The sequence below is a fragment of the Chinchilla lanigera genome, unplaced genomic scaffold (assembly GCF_000276665.1).
Source record: "Chinchilla lanigera isolate Chin_1 unplaced genomic scaffold, ChiLan1.0 scaffold00049, whole genome shotgun sequence".
NCBI lineage: Eukaryota > Metazoa > Chordata > Mammalia > Rodentia > Chinchillidae > Chinchilla > Chinchilla lanigera.
In genome coordinates this window covers 8,558,419-8,581,108 of record NW_004955450.1, presented here as the reverse complement: position 1 = coordinate 8,581,108, position 22,690 = coordinate 8,558,419, and the positions used below count along the sequence as shown (strand labels likewise).

The following is a 22,690-nucleotide window of genomic DNA, read 5'->3' as shown; positions in this document are numbered from 1 at the left end:
TTTTATTTTATTTTGGTTTTTCTCCGGTACTGGGAACCGAACTCACGACCTTGCGCTTGCCAGGCAGGCGCTTTGCCGCTGAGCTAAATCCCCAGCCCTTACTCTGTATTTTAAATTGCACAACATCAACCAGGTGCCAGAGTTCCTCGTGTCATTTACCTTTATACCAGTAATTAACACTGTGCCTGTTGTTTTTTTAGATGACAATGTGAACATCATCTACATCTGCTCCCACCCTATGAACGACGAGTTAATGCTGTATTACAACAAAATCTTAAGTCTACATGCAGCCGTCAAATCGGGGAACCTTGCGGACAGGAGTGACCTGCAGCACAGGTTCAAAATTATCATCCCTGAAGCTGTAAACATCTTCACTGTGAGTTTGTCTCCTAATTACTACGGCTTCAGGGATGCAGTAAAATTAAATTGGAAATTTTATAACTTGCAACGCTCTGGTACACATCAGTGAAATATTATTGCAAGTTTAACAGCTTTACTGATTAGACTACTAGTTGGGCTGTAGGAAATAAATATCCCCGTTTAACTTGCAGACTTAGTTTAGCTACCCCTGCCCGGTTTCTCTGTAACTGAGGCCTAATTGCAGTTAGGAGGTGAAACCATCAAGTAGGTGAGCTTGTCACGTCTACCATCCCTTTTTCTTAATTTTGTGTGGAGGACATCAAGACACAGAAAGGCTGGTCACAAAGCTATTTAGGGATACAATCAGGACCAGGGCCCCCATTTTCTGACTTCCACACAGGTATTCCCTGTTTCTCTATAGTTTTTTCTTCAAGGAAAGGTGGCCTGACTTACCAGGTGGTTCATAATGATCAAGGTCCTGATTTTTCCTTTTAATGAATGGAATGAATTCTAAATGGCATCCCATCCCTCGTCAGCAGTCTTCGGGAAATTCATGGAACCATGATGGCAGTATTCTAAGCTAAGGCCAACCAACAGATGGCTGGCAGTGAATTGCTCTACGTTTTAGTGAGAATTTAAACATTCCACATTAAACAAACATTTTAATACCTAATGGACTATCCAATTTTTGAGAGACTTTTTTGTATAATTAAAGATTGAATTTGCCTATAAAGATAGCTCCCTCTGCTTCTTACCGAGGTGCACCAGTCAGCCGTCTGCATGCTACCAGAGAAGCTGGCTGCACGTTTCCATAGGAAGTATCTTCATGCTCAGTTGGTACCTATTAACACCTAGAATCACCTCTCAATGCACAGTCTGACAAACCAAAAAGAGAGAGGGGTGGAACCTGAGAAAGTCCTGCTATAGCTGGGAAAGACCACTACAGCATTTCTGCTTTTCTAGTGTAACCAACAAGTTGTCTTTGCCATCAAGATGAAGAGTCATAGCAGACACCTCAATATCCAGTGCCCCAAAGCTCTCTGCTCAGTTCTATTTCATTGACATCCTTGGTTGTGGAAGAGGAAAGCAAGGGAGATGCAATAAGAGAAAGGACAGGGGACAAATCATTGCCACTCATGGTCTTAGGAACCTCCTTCTATATCTGCCACCAAAGCAAGGACTTTTTTTTGGGGGGGGGGGGCTCCTAGTTGTACCCTGGGCTCAACGGCATAGTCACTGTGGACATTAGGAAGTGATGAAGGAAAAAGCCTATTAGTGTGTAGTTAAATTCCTAACCTCTCGAGCCAGAGTTAACTAATTAGTTAGCTAATGCCTGCTAGCTGCCAGTATGGAGTTTCTTCTGAAATGCCCATATGGAGTGGAAAGGTCATGGACTGGTAAGGGGACTCGTGAGAAAGAAAGTGAGCAAATTTATGAAATTCTTAACATATATTTCTCACTTGATCACCAGAACACTGCAAGACAGAAATTAGCCCTCTCCTTTTATGTCTGTGGAAAGTAAGATTCATTTTCTAGTCCAAGGTTCCCAGGAGAGCCAGAGTACAAACCAAATTCTGGCTGCTCCAGAACCCTGTAATGAACTGGAAATGACTGCTTTGCTCCTGGGTGAGCTCGCCCCTTGGGCAAGCCCCTCTACCTTTCTGGTGCTCTTTTCTTCATCTATAAAACGAGGAGATGGTTTAGATCAACCCAGAGTCCTCTCCAGTTCTACAGTCCTACTCTCTGAGATACTTACCCTTCCACTGTGCTCTTTGACTTCCGGGCAAGAGAGAGAGGCGGCTCTCCCCCACGCACCGAGGGGCCGTCAGTGGGTAGGTTTGCATCTTGGAGAGCAGAAATACAGAGGCAAGGTTTTCAGCACTTACTACTTCTCATAACTTAGATTCAAATTATCTGAGTAATTAATCACTCATAAGCAATCAACTTTTTTAAATACAAAAATTAAACTCTCACTTTCAAATCCGTTTCTGTTCATGTTGAGCTATTGCTTTATTTCTTTTTAATGGGTTTGAGAGATTGTATCAGTGCTGATTTTCATTCAAATGGATGGCTTTGAGGAGATTTTTAAAAGCGTGCCAAAATCTGTTTGTACATCTCCCCGAGATACTATACAGTACTTGAATCTGTAATGGTAAAATGGGCTCCAACAAAGCCATCGTATCTATTTTTGGATAATTTTGATGTTTATGAAGACATCCTAAACAACTACCATTTGTCTCAGGTCAAAAGAAAATATCAGGGGTGATAAATTAAATGTAGCCATCACCCAAGGCAATTAACATTTTAGATTTTTGTCATCAGTGTTAATCTGCTGCCTCAGTCCGATGGTACCGATTTTCTCTAAATGACACACAAGACCTGTGGTCTGTGATGTGTCCTCTGCCATCACTTGCTCACATTTAAATCTTTATTAAATACATTTAACACAATGCTATGGTGCTATGTTGCCCGAAGTATAAGGCATGCCTACAGATGATTATAATATAGAGCTGGGGAAAGTACTTGCCAATAGAAATAAGCACTTAGAAGAGACAGAAATCTACCCTGGCTGAAAATGTGGCCCAAACTTTAGCCTGAGTTTCTATTGCTGCATCTGCCATCCCCTCACCACAGCTCATAAACTCACCAGCACCAGACCCTCCCTGCTCGCTCTGTAAGATGAGGGCGTGGTGGCACAACGGCGTATCACTTGGGCTAAGTGGATTGGAGTGCTGCCTCTGCCATTCACTAGCTGTGTGACTCTGGGCAAATCACTTGAGCCTCAATGTCCTTGTTTCAAAATAGGACTGTTGATGGAGTCCACGTTCCCTGAACTGAATGAGAACGTGGGACTAAGGCTTTGACCTTGTTGGTTTACCAGGAGAGGATAGAGTACTCTTCCAGATGCTCTGAAAAGCCCACTATGGATATAGGAACTCAAGTCATTAAGTCCCCCGGATAGATACTTTTTTTTTTTTTTTTTTTTTTTTTACATTTCTTTATTGGAATAATTTCTAGGAAAAGAAAAGCATGAAATAAAGTAGGAGGAAAAGCAATAACTAGCTAGATGGGAAACAGATCCCACCAGATGTAGACAGTTGCCATTGACTAATAAAACAGAGTTTCTTAGAACTAGGCTCTCAGAGTACATTTCAAAAATAAATTTGAGAGCCAGGTGTGGTGGTGCATCCCTGTAATCCCAGCACTCGGGAGGCTGAGGCAGGAGGATCCTTGCAAGTTTGAGGTCAGCCTGGGCTACAAAATGAGCTCAAGACCAACCTGAACTGCATAGTGAAATCCTGTCTCAAGCAGATAAAAATAAATAAATAAATAGATTTGAATTATGGTAGAAAAGACATATTGCGGGGCTAGGGATTTAGCTCAGTGGCAAAGCACTTGCCTGGCAAGCGCAAGGTCGTGAGTTCGATTCCTGGTACCGGAAGAAAAGACCAAAAAAAAAAAAAAAGAAAAGACATATTGCATAAAATAAAACTCTTAACCTGCAGGAAGGGCTTAATAGGTTAAATCATACAAATCTCAGAGTAATTCTATTGTTTGCCTTTTCTATTGTGGTAAGAATATATGACATAAAATTTACCATCGTAACCATTGTTAAGCATACAACTTAGCGACATTAAGCACATCCCTATTGTTGTACAACTATCATTGCCAGAACTTTTCATCACCCCAAAAAGAACTCTGCCCCACTCATCAGTAAGTATGGAAGAGCTCTTGCTTTAGGCGGAAGTTGTGTCAGAGCTGGAAGGAGCCCGGAGCCTTCTAGCCCACCCCTTCATCTGAATACAGGGATCTAAGGCTCAGAAAGAGCAAGTGTCTTAAATCACCCAGCAAGTTACAAATTCAAGCAGGACTGAGAGCCAGGGGCATCTTCCCGGTCCAGTTTTGTTTCTTCCACACTTACAAATTATACTGTACAGCAGGTTGCAGACTGGCGCTTTGGCTATTCCTGAAAACAGTCCCTCGCATTTCTCCACATTTCTACGCTAAGATGAGTCGATAATTTTTCACTAAAACTGGAAGTAGGTGCTAGTTTATAAAACCTCTTGAGTTCCTATAAGAGTCTGGTGCCTTTATATTATATTATTTGCATGATATTGTAACGGCTTTCTTTTTCTTTTTCTTTTTTTCTTTTCTTTCTTCTTTTTCTTTTTTGAGACACGGTCTTACTATGTCATTCAAGATGGCTTTGAACTTTGCTTATGTAACCTAGGCTGACCTTGAACGCACAGTGATCCTCCTGCCTCAGACTCCTGAGTGATGGGATTACAGGCGTGCGCCACCACATCAGGCTGATGGCTTTATTTTTCAAAGCATGTTTGCATTGTAAAAATAATTACTACCATTTATTTTGACCATTGACCCAATGTCAGGCATCATACTAGGTGTTTTATATTTTTGATCTTCTTTTAACCTTAAAGCAATGCAGGGTGTGGGTATTTTGACTCTCAGGTAACATATGAAGAAATGGGCTCATGGAGTACCATTTGGCCCAGGTCATGTAGTTTCTGAGAGGTAGGTACATTTTACTACCAGGTCTTTGGAATTCCAAAACCCTCGCTTTTTTTTTTTTTTTTTTTTTTTTTTTGATGCTTTCCCCTCTAGCGGAAGTAAACACAGTCTTGGTTCTAGTATTGCTTTCTCAGGTAATGTCTCTCCCATGCCCACCTTCACCTGGTAAAACCTTACTCATCCTTCACAATTCACCTCAACGCTAACTTCCGTCAGGATAATAATACCTGCTGACATTCATTAGGCACTTACTGTATCCCAGACAGTAGTATAAGTGCTTTACATGCGTTATCCCATTTAATCCTCACAGCATCCCTGTGACACAGACACTACATTCTTTTGCGGTTGAGAAAACTTGGGCTTAAGGAGAATGGGTAACTTGCCTTTACAGCTCGCTCTACCAGAATATGACCTCTGCCTCCCTCTCCCTTACCTCTGACACACTCTGTAGCCTCCTATGGCCTGATCAATCTTGCTTTAGTTATGTGTTAACTGTTCATATTTATGTCCCCGCCCCTTGAAAGCAGAAGCGTGGTTGTATTAGTTTTGGTGTGTGCTGACCATCCAGCTCTGTCCTCTGCTCCAGCAGACAGAGAGCAGCTTACTTAATTAAATGCGATAAGCACATGCATTGCTAAGTTGGATCTCACTACTCAAAATAAAATAAAAAGAATCGTGTAAAGCATTTGGGTCTTGCTGACATGTTCAAATATTTTTCTTTGTGAACCCTTTCCAGAACTGTTGGCTAGAACCACTGATCACCACTACCAAAGTACATATTCCCTGAAACGGATTTTGTGGTAGAATTCTGCAAAGAGGGTGTCAAGTCAAGTGCCTTTTTCCTACTCAGACACTTCAAGAGTTGGCAGATTGCGAGTCTATATCGTGAAGAATACCATGAGGCTTTTTTCTTCATTTTTTTGTATTGATTTTCCAGACGCTTTAGTGTTAAACCATGCCAGAAGTGCTGCAGAGATGAATCACTATTATCCAAAGGCCGCCAGCCTCTTTTCCTTCTGACAGAAGGATAATTCCACGTGGATCAAATAAATACAGATGTGTAGTAATTAGGTCTATTCCCAGTGAGCCTATTTCCAACACGCTAAAGATGTAAGCGGTTATGGAACCTCACCCCAACAGCTTTTATCAATTTAAACTGCTAAACAACGGGATAGGTCATAACCCAGCCTGCTATTAATAATGTATTTATTATGTGCACCATTATAAATTAGGCGCGTGGACTAGAAAAAGCACACCTTTTAACCAGAATAACATGCTCTCCCCCCAGACTCATCATATGTGCCTGGCCACTCACCTGATGTACAGCCCCAAGGCAATCAAAAGAATAAAAAATCTCATCCAGGGCACGGAGGCCTACATCGTGGGCGGACTCCTCCACAGAGATGATTTGGCTGTGGCTGATATGTTAAATGTACCCATCCTGGGCTCAGAGCCCGAGCTGGTTCATCTGTACAGTGCCAAGTCTGGAAGTAAGCGGGTCTTCAACAGCGCCAATGTGCCGGTCCCTCCTGGAATATATGACATCTATAGTTATCAGCAGGTATGTGAGGTGGGCGTGCCAGGCTCTGCTCAAGTGTGTCACATCCTCTTGACCTGGACAACTTCAGATGATCCGGAGCCAGCCCTATCCAATGAAGAATGTGTGAATACTGTGTTGATTTGCATTAGGCCTTCATGTTTTGAAGTTTCCTACTGGTCTTGCAAAACTTGCTGGGATTTCCAAAATATATACTCATTTGGATTAAGACACAGAAGATTCTGTTGAAATGACTTATCGTTTGGACTAATCTGCCATCAATATTTAATGCTGTAACATAGATCAGTTAATCATCCTCTCAGCCAGCCAGTAGGACCCTAAGAAACATGAGAGTCGATTTGGGCTGAAAGAAGGAGAGTAAGCCTCTCTGCCGGGTCAAATTGCAGAGGGCTACAGACACCCTTGATTCTGTTTAAAAAAAAAAAAAAAAAATACTTTGGCTTCTCAGGGCTCCAAAGGAAGGAAAGAATCCAGAAAGAGGAAGTGAAATAGCTCCAGGACTAAAACTGCTTCTGGTTTTGCCTTGGACCAAGTCTGTGCTTCTGAATCCTTCCAACAGATAGTTAGGGCCTGAAATATTTGGAGAAATACATTAGCCACTAGAAATGTTTTCCCTCTGAGTGAGCTCTGGCAGGTGTTCTCTCATTTAACTGCCATCTGTTTCCATAGTAGAGAAAATTAAAAGACAAATGGCTGTCAGCATTTCCTCACCTCTGTTTCAGTGCCTGTTTGACCGTTACTCTGAGCTAGTCACAAATTATCTCTCCTACCCACTTCTGGAGAAAGTAAAGGTCCACACACATTGGGCATTTCTGAGGGGCAGTATCAGGAATCGCCTTCTCCTCTTGTTGTCCACCCATGGTAGCCAATGAGCCCCCAGTCAAGCCTTTCAGGAGATCATGCTTTGCAGAGACTGATTTGAAGATGATGATGAGCTTATTAAATTGCTCACACGTGTTTCAGTCTTGCTAGAATGTTCCTGGCAATTCAGGGACTCACGAAGGAAGCGGAGTCTGGGAAAGGCACGAGCAATTTCAGTAGAGTGGGATGGAGCGGCTCCCCCTGAGCTGTGTGTCACACCAATGTCATTAACCTCCACTGGAATTTGAAGATGGCAATGCTTGACTCTGCTTCCCAGGAGAATTTTTCACTGGTAGAGTTAATACAAGCGAATATACTTTTCAATGACAGAATTTCGCACATCCACATAACATTAAACAACCTTCAGGACTTTAAAATCTGTGTGCAATATTTATATTGTCTTGGTTTCATCTTCACCAGTGACAACTCAGGCAGTCTTTGCTCTGCAATATTTCAGAACCTGATGTGTTAGTTGTGGTTAAAGATGTAGACACATTTAATGAGTTAAACCTCTGTCTAGTGCTAGTATTCAGAAGTAAAGCCAAAAAGCTCCTCACAGACACATCAGATTTGAGGAGTGTTATTTAGCCTCCGGTATGTACAATTCGGTAACAATAAACCAAGTGAAACTGAGTTCAAAACCAGCCTGAACTGCATAGTGAGACCTGTCTCAAAAAGACAAAAGAAAGAAAGAAAGAAAGAAAGAAAGAAAGAAAGAAAGAAAGAAAGAAAGAAAGAAAGAAAGAAAGAAACTGAGTTCTATCCTACTTGTTAAGAAATGTACATCTGAGGTCACCAAGAATTGAAGTATTCTGCTGAGCTCTTTCCTAACTCTGACATTAGGTGCCTACCCTACCCAATCGATCTGAGTGTAGCAGTGTTTCGAATCTACACATGATGATGGATCAGTAGTACTGACTTTTATTTTATTTTCTGTCTTTTTGAGATAGGGTCTCTCTGTGCAGTTCAGGCTGGCCTTGAGCTCACTTTGTAGCCCAGGTTGATCTCAAACTCACACTGATCCTCCTGCCTCAGCCTCCCAAGTGCTGGGATTACAGGCGTGCACCACCATGCTCTGACTTTTTAACCAATGTGAGTCATAAACGTGAAACTGGTAAAAGAAAGCCAGGATTATTTTAACCTAGTTTAATAAGGATTCCTGCATATTCTCTGGATTTTTCCAGTAGTCATTTTTCTACTTTTGCTCTTTACCAGTACAAAATGACTCACAACTGAAAAATATGACATATTTTGAACAGATAAGCCAAACAGAAAATGATAAATGTTTGGGAATAGCATAAAGTCATTTGGTTTATGATGAACTATTTTTTTTCTAGCATGAGCCCAGTGAGCACTTCGTGTTTGGACCCATAAAGTAACCATGCAAGCCCCCTTTCTGGCATGTGTTCCCTGTGAAATATCGACGGCTTTGGTTACATAATCAAAAATGGCAATGCTATTTTAAAGCACTGTTCAATTTTCACTTAAAGATAGCACATAATTCTTTCCAGTGGTGCAGTCTTTACAATACTATCGATCGTTTCATTACTGTAGGGGATCCATCAACAGACACCAATTTATAGGATTCTTAGAAGCAAGAAATAATAGGATTTGGAAGAAACAGATAATAATTCTGTTAGTAGTTGCAACCCCCTGATATATAATATATCCAAACATACAATAAAGAAGGCTCTGCCAGGACACCTTTGCTTAGGGTGGCAGAAGAATCTTATCTGATCTTAGTTAACAGGCCAAAGACCATTCTACTTTTGCAAAGTGTGGTCCCAATGCATATATCAAAATACGCACGTAGGATCTTAGCTTCTCAACACACTAGAAAAAGAAGGGATACAGCTTTGGAAGACACATTAGAAAGCCTTCCTAGGCCATGTTCATGTGATGTGTAGGCTTGTCCTTTAAACACCCAAATTATCTGTAGACATCACTTGATAATTAGGGAGTTCGCAATTTTATTTTCATCCTAAATGAATGCTCCAAAGTGGCCCGAGGTCTCTGAGGACCCCAAGCGTGGGCTCTTTTGGCATTTCTTGCACACTGCCACATCATGAGGCATCCTGGGAACATCTGCTGGATATAACAACTCAAGGAGACCGATTTAAAGCTATTTTAATTTTATAGATCCAATATCCACAGGACTATAGACCTTGAAACTTTTCACACTCTGTAGTTTAAAAAAAATTGAACATCTATTTGGTGAGCCAAGAAAGTCATCAGAGGAGAAGAGAATAATGTTGTGTTGCTTTCAGAGGAGTACAAACTGGAAAGTCTGTTGAGAAGACAAGACCAAAAAAAAAAAAAAAGAAAGAAACATTTTGTGACATCATGTGTCATTTCTCTCCACAGCGTTATTAGCATTCTCACTATAGATTTTTGTTGGACTTAAATGCACCCCAAATGGCTTACTGACTGTAAGCAAGTTGCTTCTCTTTCCCTGCTCTGGCTTCTACCTCTACCATCTCCTCGGCTCTTTGCAGGACGGGACAGGCAACACTGTAGAGAGGGTTTAGAGTCAGAGCGACCTGGGGCCAACCTGGGAGGAAGCCTGCTTTGTCTCTCAGTGCTGTATTCTTGTTATCATCCTCGTCATCATTTTGATGGGGAAGCTTAGCAGTCTATCCTGTCCCATAAACTTCTGTGTATTTGTGCCCATGATGAAGCGTTCTTGAGAGAATGCTGCAAATGAAGTCTAGGGTGGGTGTATATTCCAGGAAGGTCGCTTCCATGTGTGCTTTAGCTCTTTTATCTGCCTTGCCTGGTAACACACTTGGTTTAGTAAGCTGGCCAGCTGACCAGTCCCACAAAGGTATTTCATGTGCATTAATGGGGGGAAAATTAAGTGTCTTATAGATTATAACATTTAAAAGCTCAACAAAGCTCGAAACAGTTAAAGTTTTCAAGGCTATAACTCTTTATAGTCTCGAAACTATAAAAAACCATTTGAGGAATCAATAACTCTCTGAGAAAGAAAGAAACAATGCCAAGATTCAATTACAGATATTTAAAGAGTCTTTCTTTCCCCTTCAAAAGCTCACAAAATGATACTTTTAGAATTTTTCATAAATGAGGTTGTATTTTTAAGCCCGCCATTGGTCTAAGTAGTTACTGGTTTCTCCACATCCTATGTAAATCATTTTAAACTTCTCCAATCTGAGTTAATAAGTGGAGGAGAACCAAACAGAGAGGTATGTGGGGCAAGGAAGTACTGCCACCGAGACACCAAGGTGGAAAGGATGCGCCCTGTAGTAAACGGTGCTCTGTCTTCGCCCCCGCAGATGATAGAACAGCTGAGCCAGATGGTGACCGATCACCTGCAAATCCAGCGCTGGCTCTTTAAAATGAACTCGGAGTTCGGAGGAAACGGGACCGCCTTTTGTGACATTCCTTCGTACCTGCAGTGCTACAAGTGGGTGCTGAAGGAGAGTAACAGATACGGCTCCGAAGACTGGAGAAAGAAGTGGGCCCAGGTGAGTGTTCAGGGTGACTTAAACCACAGGTTAGGAGAGGAGGCAAAGGGCTCAGCTGGAAGACAACTCAGCCCTGCCACCCACAGCACTGGCTTTCTTGGGCTTCAGACCTTATACACAAAATGAATGGGATTCATTTGCCTATTGTAAATGTCCCTGCTCTGCCCCCTACAAATCTTCATTCACCTCTTCAAATCAATTATGATAATTAGGAAGTGATTTTTTAAAAAATCTCATTCAGATAGCACTACCCATCCCATCATTTGTCCTACGCGGATCTTGACCACATGCTGCTAACAACTGTTGTTGTTAAACTGGCTATATTTTATTATGAGATAGGAAGTCTATTAGCAAACAGTTGTTACTTGGAAAAGCTAATGTATAGTAGCATTCTGTCCGCAGTCACATGTTTTTTAAGACAACCCAAAGAAATTCATATAATTCTCCATGAGATGTGGAGCAAATAGTATACACCCAGCAGAAAATCTCCCAGCAAAAGCTGAATAGTAGGTAAGAGATCTTAACATGTGAGTCCATGTATGTTTGTGAGGTGAACGGTATGACCTCTCAGTCTGTTCCCATTTGCTTAATAATTAATTTTATATGCCTTAATATCTATAACACAGTGGTCCCATTTTTGCATCCAGAGATCTATCTAGGCTTCTCTGGCTTCTTTTAATCTCACATCTCGGATTTAGCTGACCTGTTGGTTGAAACGTAACCGATTAGGAAAATTGAGATGCAAATTTCCTTAGCTAGTTCCTTCCCCACTGGCACACATGGGGCAGGCTCTGCAAGGTGATCTGCATCTGCCTTGAGCACCCCACTACAGAAGTATATGAATCAAGACACAGTGATAGGAGGGGAGGGGCCCCCGAGAGGGAGCCACATTATTCTTAGGAAAGCAAACTGATGAATAAATCTAGAGAGCAGTCAGGAGAGAGAGTTCCCTGTGACAAATGTGACAGTTCTCCCCATGATCTATTCTGGGCTTTTTTCCCTCCTCCAGCAGTGAATGGACTAAATGCAGGACCTGTCATGGCCAGCTTTTTACATATTATTTAAAGGATACCAAAGTGAATTCCTCTTTTAGGAGGGGGAGGGGAAGACAAGGAAAATGTATTTAATTTTAAGGCCCAGAGAGGGTTCTCTTTGAACTGGATTTTATTTTATGCTGTATGGGATGTTCTTTTTAAAGCAAAACTATCAAGATTAAACTAGGAAAAAGTATGACTTCCTTACCGAAAAACTGAAACAGTAGTGTGTGAAGTATTTGCTGGCCTCAGTATTTCAAATCTATAATTTTTAAAGCATTCCCCTGCCACTAGACTATGATAAATTTGAAATATTTGACTTTAAGTTTAAAAAATACTTACAATGCTGACATTTGGCTGAATTATATTTACTGTAAATGTCTCACTGTACATTATTTAATTTCAGTTATTTTAAGCTATCCCATTTAAATTGTCGTCAAATATATTTGGCATTGTTACTGTTATTAAATGTGAAACTCTTCAATAATTAATCGTCTATCTAAATCATTTTAACAAGAAAAAATAATTATTCAGACATGTTTTTACAGTCTGAGGCCTGGGCTTCGCCATGACGTGGTAAGAAGCCAAAATTGGAAATAAAAATAAAGCAGTTCTGAAAAGCAGTTTTTTTGTTTTTGTAGCAAACTACTGACATTCGTTTTGCCTTCAGAGTGAAATTGTGTTTGGTGTAGAGGTGAACTACAGTCTCCACTGAGTGCAGCTATTGAGAATTTAGGATTAATATTCTCTTTGTTCCAGGAGACCATTGTAATGGTGCACATTTAGACATCAAAGCATTACTTTATGAGCACAGGCATGTTGTAATGTCCTATTACAGTTTGTAGACCTGTTTCTTTTGATAATGAAGATGTTGTATCATCAAGCCTAGCCCGGCACATACAAAACATATGCTGGCAGGTTATTAAAAATTTCAGCTTCTTGATGAAAGACTATCCTGCAGGCTAAGAGTCCAGAGAAAGACTCCATTCTGAGAGAATTATTAGAAATGAGAATATGACTGTAAGCACTAAATTATGTTAATACTTACAAATAGCATCATTTGCATAGCAGTTTATGACACGATACCATGATTTTTCTCATTGGTATGTTGTAGGCAACAGATTAAAACAGGGCTGTTTATGGGAGTTGGAGCTGTTTTGAGATTCACTTGCATCTTATGAGATATTTGTTTTAGGGGTAGACAGGATTCAGTGTAGACTCAGGTATGTAATATAAAGATCCTCTCTCTCTCTCTCTCTCTCTCTCTCTCTCTCTCTCTCTCTCTCTCTCTCTCTTTGAGACTTGCAACAAAGTCATGGAGTCAACAAATGCTGAAGAGCCATAGGCACATTTAGAAAACCAGTAGAGATATGTAGATGGTTTTGGAAAAGCTGAATATTACACGATGGCCACAGTGAAAGTCACAGCTCTTCCGGTTTTTTTCTGGGTGGCTTGGTACCACGCCTACGCACCTCTCCTATCAGCTAACAAAACTTACTCCCCGGCCCTGGAACAGGTCCCTGTGAGCTCTTTCACTTAAATGCTCAAAGCTTGTTAAGGTTTGGTGAAGCCACACACTGTCACCCACTCCAAATGCCCTGCTTCCCAGCTGGGGGCATCCGTTTTCATTTAAAGCCTTGAACAAAGGAAGGTGCGCTGGTGGGGAGAAGCCTTCCTCGGAAGTCACCCAAGACAGGCACATTATTGTACTATCAATGGCTCCCTCCTGTAGCTTTTCTCTTGTTTCCTTTTTTCTTTTAAAGGGTAAGTCTTCCCTCACTCGATTCCTAGGACATTGGCTTTGTGGCGGTGAGCTGCCCGGGAATGCCGCTCTGCAGGAGCTGTCCATGGAGCAGCTTCTTGTGGAAAGAGCTAAGCCATTTACGGCACTCATTTGGGACTCCGTTACCCAGAAGAGTCTGGGATGTGGAGGTCTTGGTGGAGCTCCCTGTTTTGTCACTGAAAGAGAGAAAGGAAAATTGAATGTGTCTTTAAATGCTACTAGTAAATACTGCCTTTTGCAAGAGCAGCTTTACCTTTACTTATACAGTACTTTGCTTCACTTTCTTAGACATGTATTATTCGTGTGCAGATCACCACAGAGCTGGGGCTAATCCGAGGCACCCAAACCTAGAAAAGGTGGAATAAACTAGAGTTCTTGTTTTGTCTCTTTATAGAACTAAGACAAACAGGGGGCTGGGGATTTAGCTCAGTGGCACAGCGCCTGCCTGGCAAGTGTGAGGTCGTGAGTTCGATTCCCGGTACCAGAAAAAAAACAAAAAAAAAAGAACTAAGACAAACAAAATGTACTGTGATCTCAAGAGAAGCAGCAATCATTCTGCACCTCAGAGCCCTCACTCTCTGTTTTGAAAACCTCCCTCCACTCAGAATGGCCTTGGAACTGGGTCATACGGGCCACTGTTGGATGCTTGAGCGGGATGCCCTGCGTGGAATTTAGTAGGCATTTATTAAGTGAGCCCAACAGTCTTTAACTATATAATTTTAGAAAAGATAATATAACAAAATTAAAGAAACGTTTAACCAAATATGTGCATAATGACTTTCCCCAGTCCTCATTTTTGCATATTAATTTCTAAATGTGCAATGCCTATCTCTCGGAACTGCAACAATACTATGTATCTGAGTAAGCATCCTATTTTAATCATTCTCCATGTTTGTACATAGTCATCACAATTAATGGCTGTATAATATTCCCACACATTGATTAATTCTTGTATATTAAACCATTTACTTAGTTGGAAATTTAGCTTATTTCCACTGGCGGGTGTAGGGAGAAAAGATTTGTTTTTAATTTTAGTTGATTAGGAGAAAGACCCACAAGTAGAATGCTTTATGGCTCTTCTTGCACATATTGTATTTCTAAGAGCCAGTTTCCAAAGCAATTAGAGAATATGCACATCAGCTTTAACCACAGCCTTACTAGTGCTAAATATTATAAACTGTCTTTATTTTAGATGTAAAAAGTGCATCTTATGGTTGCTGTTATTTGATTATTTGCAAGGGATATGCTTTTTCATGTCATCTTTTGTATTTTATATAAAACTGTAACATCTTGGTAAGAAAAATCTGGGTTTTAAGGTTTAAAAAATCTAGGATATCATTTTTCATAATCATTAAACTACATAGAAATGATTATTTCTTTGATCTATATTTGTTTTTGTCCCCTAAAATCTTGACTTCTTAGGCTATCTTTCTGTATCTAGTAGTTGCCAAAATACCGGCATAAGCATGTAATTCAGTTGCTTTTTTTCCCAGTACTGGAATTGAACCCAGGGCCTTCACACTGAGCTACATCCCCAGCCTTTTTGATTCTGAGACAGGATCTTGCTAAACTGCTAAGTTGCCCAGGCTGGTGTCGCACTGTGATCATCCTGCCTCAGCCTCCAAGAGTGTTGGGGTTACAGGCTTGCGCCAGTATCCCTGGCTGAGATTAAGCATTTTATAGAGTTCTCAATACACCACTAAATCCTGGACATTTTCTTGTATTTAATAATAATAATAAATAATATAATAATAGTAGTAGTAGTAGAATGCCTACTTGGTGCAGATACCAAGCATATTACATGAATGGCCTTGTCCAGTCTCAGGCAAACCCTGAGGTTTCTATTCATTTGCTTCCATACCAATTTATTACACTGCCATGATCATTTGAGAGAGCCTATACACTCTCAAAAGGGTTTAAGTTACCTACCTTTACCATCAGAGGTAGCATTAAAAATATCATGAGCACTGAAAACTGTAAGCAACCAAGGACTTGGTTTTTGTTTTGTTTTTATTTTTTTAGTCTGTTGTTCCAGGTTGACGCAGTGGATTCCCTTTTAAGCCGAATGAGTGTTGGGGTAGGCTGATGGCTAAACACTCAGCTATTCAGGGAACATACAGCGTAACACAGAAGCAGCTGGCCTGGGAAGATCCCATAGTCCAAGCACACCTAGGTTAGACTCTCCAGCTTACTAAGGGGAAAGCCATAGGCAAATTACTTAGCTGTCCAAGTCTTCAGGTCCTCATCTGTAAATAGGAGTAACACTGGTATTTGTCCCTTGGGGAAGTGGTGAGAATTAAAGGAGATAATCCTTTGAATTGGCTAGCAATGTACTTAGCACATAAGAGTTCGTGAAATGCAACCTTTTATGATTAATTTTACCATAAAAATGTGTTGTAAGCCACACTGATCAAGTACATACCATTGAATCTTTCTTTGGTGATTTAGAAGGTCATTTAGGAGTTCGAAAGCTTCTAGAGTGTTGTGGGGCCCATCCATTATCAGCGGATAATGACTGTGGGTGCTGATGATTCCAAATTTTGATTCAGTTGTTCCCGTCCTATGATTTTCCCAGATAATTCCTTTAAAAGAATATCCTTAGTAGCAACCTGGTTTCTTATCGTCTGAAAATAGGAAACAATACCATGTATTTGAACTTTCTGTGGGTGGAATAAAGAGGCTCGATAAAGTAGACATCATTCTGACCAAAAGATTGAGTCTGCTGGCTTCATTTTCTGGTTCCAGTTGGTGTATTTTCTAATTAGTGTAGCAGCACGTCACCACAATCACCGGAAAGTCTTAATCATTTACATATTTTTCCTTATCTCTGACAATGACTTAGAATGTTTTCTTCCAGTTCAGTGGTTATTTTCATAAAGCTGCCAGGGTTGAGTTTGAGGTGCTTTTCTGTGCCTGAGGAAGATGACGGGAGAAGGAAAATTGCCTTCCCGAGTTAAATGAAAGCCAGGGTACCCCTTCTGAGGACCTATAATAATCAGCTCTACAAGCTGTTGGTTTGTGTGTCCTATTGATTTAATATGCTTCTAATCAGTACATAAAGCTATGGGCCTGCAGTGTTAATTTTTCATATGCTTACAAAGTACCCTTTGATTTTCTGTCACACGTTAATTACAGCGTTTTGCCATTAAATAGGAAGCTTTGTGTAAACTAATTACTAGGTAATCATTGTCTACTGCAAGCGCGCTGTTTGTACCTTTTATTTTATTCTAAAAATGCACAGATCTCACAGTCTGCAAACACTCTACCTTCCAGCCATTAGCTCTCGCTAATTCATAGCATTATTGTGGTGAGAGTGGAGGAGTTGTAATTGTTGTGGTATCAGAGCTGTTAATTACCGGAGTAAACAGTTGAAATGGTGCCAAGGTCTATTGTACAAGGCAGAGAAAAGGAGGTTTAAATGTTACTCCCACCATCTGGGGACTGGAGGAGAGGCAAATGCTCGGAAGCAGCAGTGAGGCACTATCGCCGCTCCAGCTCCAGGGTTGGCGGCCATATGGATCCAGAATATTTTGAATCAATTGAATTTAACTGCCAGTGTTTTGCACTAACAGCGTGGAAGGAAGGAATAAAGCAAAAGATGAGAGGGACGAGAATTGGTTAGTGTTTTCGCATCCAGGAAGTCCCCGCTGGAGTTCTGCTGGAAATGTGTGCTCTGCTGAAAACCGCAGAGCGGGAATGAGTATTTGGAACAGATTCAGAACGAGTTTGACTCTCCTCTGACAGCGTCTGCGCCATTTGCTTCCAGTCGTCTGTCCTCGCTGCCCCTGGGTGAGCCCGGGACGCCCTGGAGAAGGCTCGGACTTTCTGTCACGCTGCCAGGGCCAGCCAAAATCCCAGATCCAGCAAAAAATCCCCACTTTGGAACTCACTGATTCATTATCCCGGCCTGGTCTGTGGAGAGAACACAATCTATACCTAATACCGCTACATCTGCCTCTAGTACACGCATCCGTGTGTGTGTGTGTGTGTGTGTGTGTGTGTGTGTGTGTGAATACGAAGCAGGTCCAGCTCCTCGCTGTGATTAAGAAACATAGCTGCTCACCCATTCCTTTTGTATAAAATCAAAATATGAAAGCTCCTGATAGTGTCTTATTTCATTCCCTAAGCTCACTTTTCTCCACTACTTCAGTGGAAAATCCAGTGTCAAGGGCACACATGTTTTCTTTTGTTTTTAATTTTCAATTAAAGGGCTTGCGTTGGCATATGCAGTTTTCCCAGTCAGAAATATTTCTCTAACGGGAAAGGAAGAGACCTATTACCGGGAATAATAATTAGGGCTACTTCAGCTTAGGGTTGACTTAAAAACTGCATGACTTCTATTTTAAAATATTGCATAATCTTTGCAACAGTCGTATATATTTATTTGATGTCACTTATATATTTCGATATACATTCTTGACAACTGTTTTCCAATGTTAAAAATATTTGTAAAACACCAGCCGTTTGCTGCTGTAACTACTCTTTAATACCAGTCCCCAAACATAAGTATATTCTTCTCTTTTTAAACCACTCTGGATTACTGTATTTATTTCTAATTGTTCCTTTAGCAGATGCTGAAGTACTTTGCATGTAGTGTAAACAACTCCTTTAAAGAAAGAGATCACAGATACACCATGAACCAAGGACAGCGCGTTTGTCAGGGTTTTATGATGGCAGTTTTGTCCTGGGGGGAAATTTTTTCCTGCCTCTGTGTGTGTGTGTGTGTGTGTGTGTGTGTGTGTGCAAAGTTCAATTAAGAATTTCAAGAGGCGCTTAATCTTTATCTATTGAAACAGGGTGAGCCTAGAAAGAAAACCATGGCCTCCTGGGGAGAGGGAAAAAAGAAACAGCAGCGTAAGTGCTGGAAGTTGGAAGAGAATGAGCCCTTTCAGTGCGTGTGGTGGGGGGCAAGGCACTTGTGCTGAGATTTGGCATGGAAGCGCAACATATGCGCCTCAGTTGGACGAAACGCTTCCGAAGTGAGATCAACTGCGAGGCCTGCATGTCAGTGCAAGGTGAAGGCGTCGATAATGAGGGACAGACTCCTCAAGAAGCAGCGAGCGGATAATGCTACATAAGTATGGAATTATATACCGCATTCTCACCATTCTGTGTAATGAGAGCCGCCACCGCAGCGAATCGCTTGCCACACAGCCAAAATGGGCCATTAGCTATCAAGGGAAAATTGTCTTTGCTGCTTTCAGCAGATGGAGCAAATATTTTACAAAGCAATTTTACATACCAAAAACATTTGTGTGCCGTGGTAATGCTGGCTGTTTTACATGATGGTACCTTCTACAGCAGCATAATTTTCCATCTCATCGAAGGCAAACTTGGCATTTTTGATTTTTAAATTCTCAATTAACAATTAAACATGGAGTATTAAAGCAGTCCTTAAGCTTTAAGTAGGTGTGGAAAGTAGTTTATGACTTGCGGGAGATGTTTCCATCTTTTCCTCATCCTCTCAGTGTGTTTTTGCACTCTAAAGGGGGACTATTTCTGATGGTGATCTTAATGGAAAGAAATGAAAACATCACTTCTGATTGCAGAAGTAACGGGTGCAAAGGGTGATCAGAGCACTGGCCGGCTTAAAACATCCCCTGAGGAGATGGTTTGGCCCACCCATTTTTATCCATTTAAAATGTTTAAGCTTCAAGTAACAGAAAACTCAACTCAAAATGGCTTTGCAGATAAGAAGAAGCCAGGCCTAGTGGTGTAGGCCTCTGGTCCCAGCACTCTGGGAGGCTGAAATAGGAGGATTATGAGTTCAAGCCCAGGCTCGGCAACAGTGACTTAATAAGACCTTGACTCAAAGACAAAGAAAAAGAAAAAGAAAAAAGCTGTTCAGTGTGAAGGCCCCGGGTTGAACACCTAATGCTAAGGTAAAAAGAAGAAAAGAACTAAATTATTATCTCAGCTGTCTGAAAGTTCAAAGATTGTTCTGGGTGCAGACAAGGCTTAATCCGATGGCTTAGTGGCACCACCAAGGAAGGACCCTATGTCTGTGCAGAATGTGGGCTCCATTCTAAGACTGGCTACCCTCAGGGGTGCAAGATGTCTGCCTGGAGCTCCTGGAGTTTGCCAAAGCAATAGAAAGAGAGAACATCTCACCCAGCAGTGTTTTCAGAAGAGCATAAAGCTCCTTTTGGAAGGCCTCAGTAATGCCTCCTAGCATATGATTGGCTGCTGTCGGTCATGTGTCTTAGCATATCATTGGCTGCTGTGGGTCATGTGTCTGACCTGAACCAATGGTAGTGGCCAGGGCATGGCACTGGTAGTCAGGGGCTCACTTTGTAGGTGAGGGTAGAATCCCTCTCAGTGAGTCTTGCAAGGTACAGAATGTGGGAAGGGCAGTCCCTGAAAGGAAGTCCCACTAACAGCCAACCACGGATGTCCACTCTTACTGCTTTTCCATAAATTTAACACTGCAGATTTTTGCATCACCTGGGATGACTGAATCTCACCCAGAGTGACCATTTTTGTGCCCACTGAGGTGGAAACAAGCACAGATCTCACTGCACGATGGTGCACCGGTCACATCTGGCTTTGAACCCAGTTTTGCTACTTCTGGGCGGTGTGACATAAAATAGGGATGAAAATATTTACATTAGACAGTAGTTGTGAAATAAGAAATGTAGGACACCTGCCACATGGTAACCTTTCAAAAAGTGAAAGCTTTTTTTTTTTAACCTAAAAATGACTGCAGTAGTAAAATGTATCCTGGCACAGCAAATCAGCCTTCTAACTCACCTTCGAATTTGGAAGCCCTCCCTTCTCGCCATTTCTGTACCACCAGCTGATTCAAAGCCCCAGCACTTTGCGTGGCACCCCACACTCTACCCCCTGAAGGAGCCGGGGTGGTGAGGAGCACTTGCCCAGGGGTCAGAGCAGCCTGAGAGCTCCTGCGGTTTTGCAGTGTGACTTAAAAGCCCCTTCCCTCTCCTGCTACACGAGGCGTTTGTCCTAGATAGTCCATATGGCCTCTTTGCATGCCGACGGTGCTGCTGCGTTTTCCAGGTCACTGTCTTGCCCTTTTGACTTCACGCCACTCTTCATTTCTTTAGGGTTATCAGAAGCGTCTAGAAAGCAGAACCACCTGGGCAGGTCCTTTGGTTTTTTTTCTTTTCTACTTGATCTTAGCTAAAAGACTGAGAAGCAATCCCTTGGTTTTCTTTTGAACACCATCAAAAGACTGTCTGATGGGGAGATTAGAGGCCAATAGATTATTTTACTTAATACACCACTGACAATTCAGGAAAGAAGCTGCTAAAATAAGGGTTTTGGTGAGACTGATATTGAGAATATTCTAATTTGTATTCCTCCTCCTTCCTTTCCCATCTTCTACATACACACATGCACACACACACACACACACACACACACACATGTAGATTTGGAATTTGGTTGGGAAAGCTAACTCTGTAGTAGCTTTAGTATTAAACTGAATGCCCCAGTAGCTTCCCGAGAGATATCCTGAATTCCTGCCAGGCCAATATCTGTTCCTGCCTGCTGTAGAGTGCATGCCTGTAATCGCAGCACTCTGGGAAGCTGAGGCAGAAGGATCACAAGTGCAAGCCCCAGTTGGGCAACTCAGGGTGTGTATGACACAATCTGATTGCCACACCCTGGCCAACCAGTGTGTGTATTCCAAAGCCAGTGAGCCTGCCCTTTGCTGCATCACCTGTGTTGGCTTAGAAAAGTGCTAACAGCTGCAGCTTGCCTTTTCCTCTTTTCTAGATAAATATTTTGCCTAAATATTTATCTTGTACCGAGCTGTGGAGTAAATAGGAACTGAGCATTCCAAGCATGGGATGCATATCTCAAGATTCCACGCTGGTTTCTTCTCCTGAGCGGTGGATCTGGACCTCATCCAGATCTTGAGCAAGGTTCTGAAATCCTCAGAGGCCCAATTTCATTGCTTATCTACCACACACGGTTGACGGTGGGGCAGTCAATGGAATTGAGATATGAAGGAGTCTACTACAGGGTCTGACACAAAACCAGAATTTAAAAAAGAAAACAAAAAACCACATTTGAAAGGGCTAGGGATGTGCCTCAGTGCAAAGGCCCTTGGTTCAATCCCTATACTGAGCACCTCCCCAACAAAAAAATCCTTTGCCTCAAAATTACACTTTCGTGACAGAAAAAGAGAGTGCTGAGAGGCAAGGACCATGCTTGGTACAGAAGCACTTCTAGGATACATGGGTCAAGCTAATGGAGATCCTATACCTTCTGCAGATACCTTGGAACCCAGGGCCTTCACACTGAGCTACAGGACTCACTGGAGCATTTTATTGTTTATTTTGAGACAAGGTCTCACTAAGTTGCCCAGTGTGGGCTGGAATTTGCCTCAGCCTCCTGAGTGCTGGGATGACAGGTGTGTACCCTCACACACAACTGCTACATTTTTAAAGTATATATGACCTGAACTCAGATCAGACTGCATTGAAACCACTAAGACCAGTCCAAATGGGCTCAGACTGGCTGGAGCCAGCTCAGACCAGCCAGAACAGTCTCAGACTGCCCAGAATAAACCCAACCCAGCTGAAACTGGCTCAAACTGTACCTAACTGGATCAGGCTGATTGAAACCAAATCACAGCAACAGGAACTGGAGAAGACCAGCTGGAACCAAATCAGACTGCCTCAAACCTGCTCAGACTGGGCAAAACTAGATCAGATCACCTCCCAAATCAGATCCAACTGGCCAAACCAGATAAGACCGGCCAGAAAAGGAAGGAACCAGCACAGACCAGCCAGAACCACTTCAAGCCAACCAGAACTCGATAAAAACACCTGGAACTAGATAACACTGGCTCAGACTGACTGGAACCATATAGAACTGGCTCAGAGCAGCCATAACCAGATCGGACCAGCCACAACTGGTTCATACTAACCAAAACCTGCACTTTGTTTTCCACATCACAGGACAGACTTGATAATCAGGAAACAGAAGTCACAGATGACCACAGTCTTGACGGTGACTGGACAGAACTCACATTCTGGGCCATGCCAGTTCTTCAGGGCTTGTATCACCCATTTGCCCTGTTGACAGAAAAGGCTGGAGAGGCGGCGGGGGC

The 22,690-nt window shown here is 41.9% G+C and overlaps 1 protein-coding gene across 2 annotated transcripts in view; it reads left to right on the top strand.

Moving 5' to 3' along the window:
• The window catches only part of Iqch (IQ motif containing H), a 198,621-nt gene that overhangs the window by 113,702 nt on the left and 62,229 nt on the right, over nucleotides 1-22,690 (top strand). For both annotated transcript variants that reach the window (XM_013518930.1, XM_013518931.1), the window contains exons 13-15: nucleotides 201-376; nucleotides 6,179-6,451; nucleotides 10,603-10,794. In XM_013518930.1, coding sequence (XP_013374384.1) covers nucleotides 201-376; nucleotides 6,179-6,451; nucleotides 10,603-10,794 — 641 coding nt within the window. The remainder of the gene's footprint in view (nucleotides 1-200; nucleotides 377-6,178; nucleotides 6,452-10,602; nucleotides 10,795-22,690) is intronic.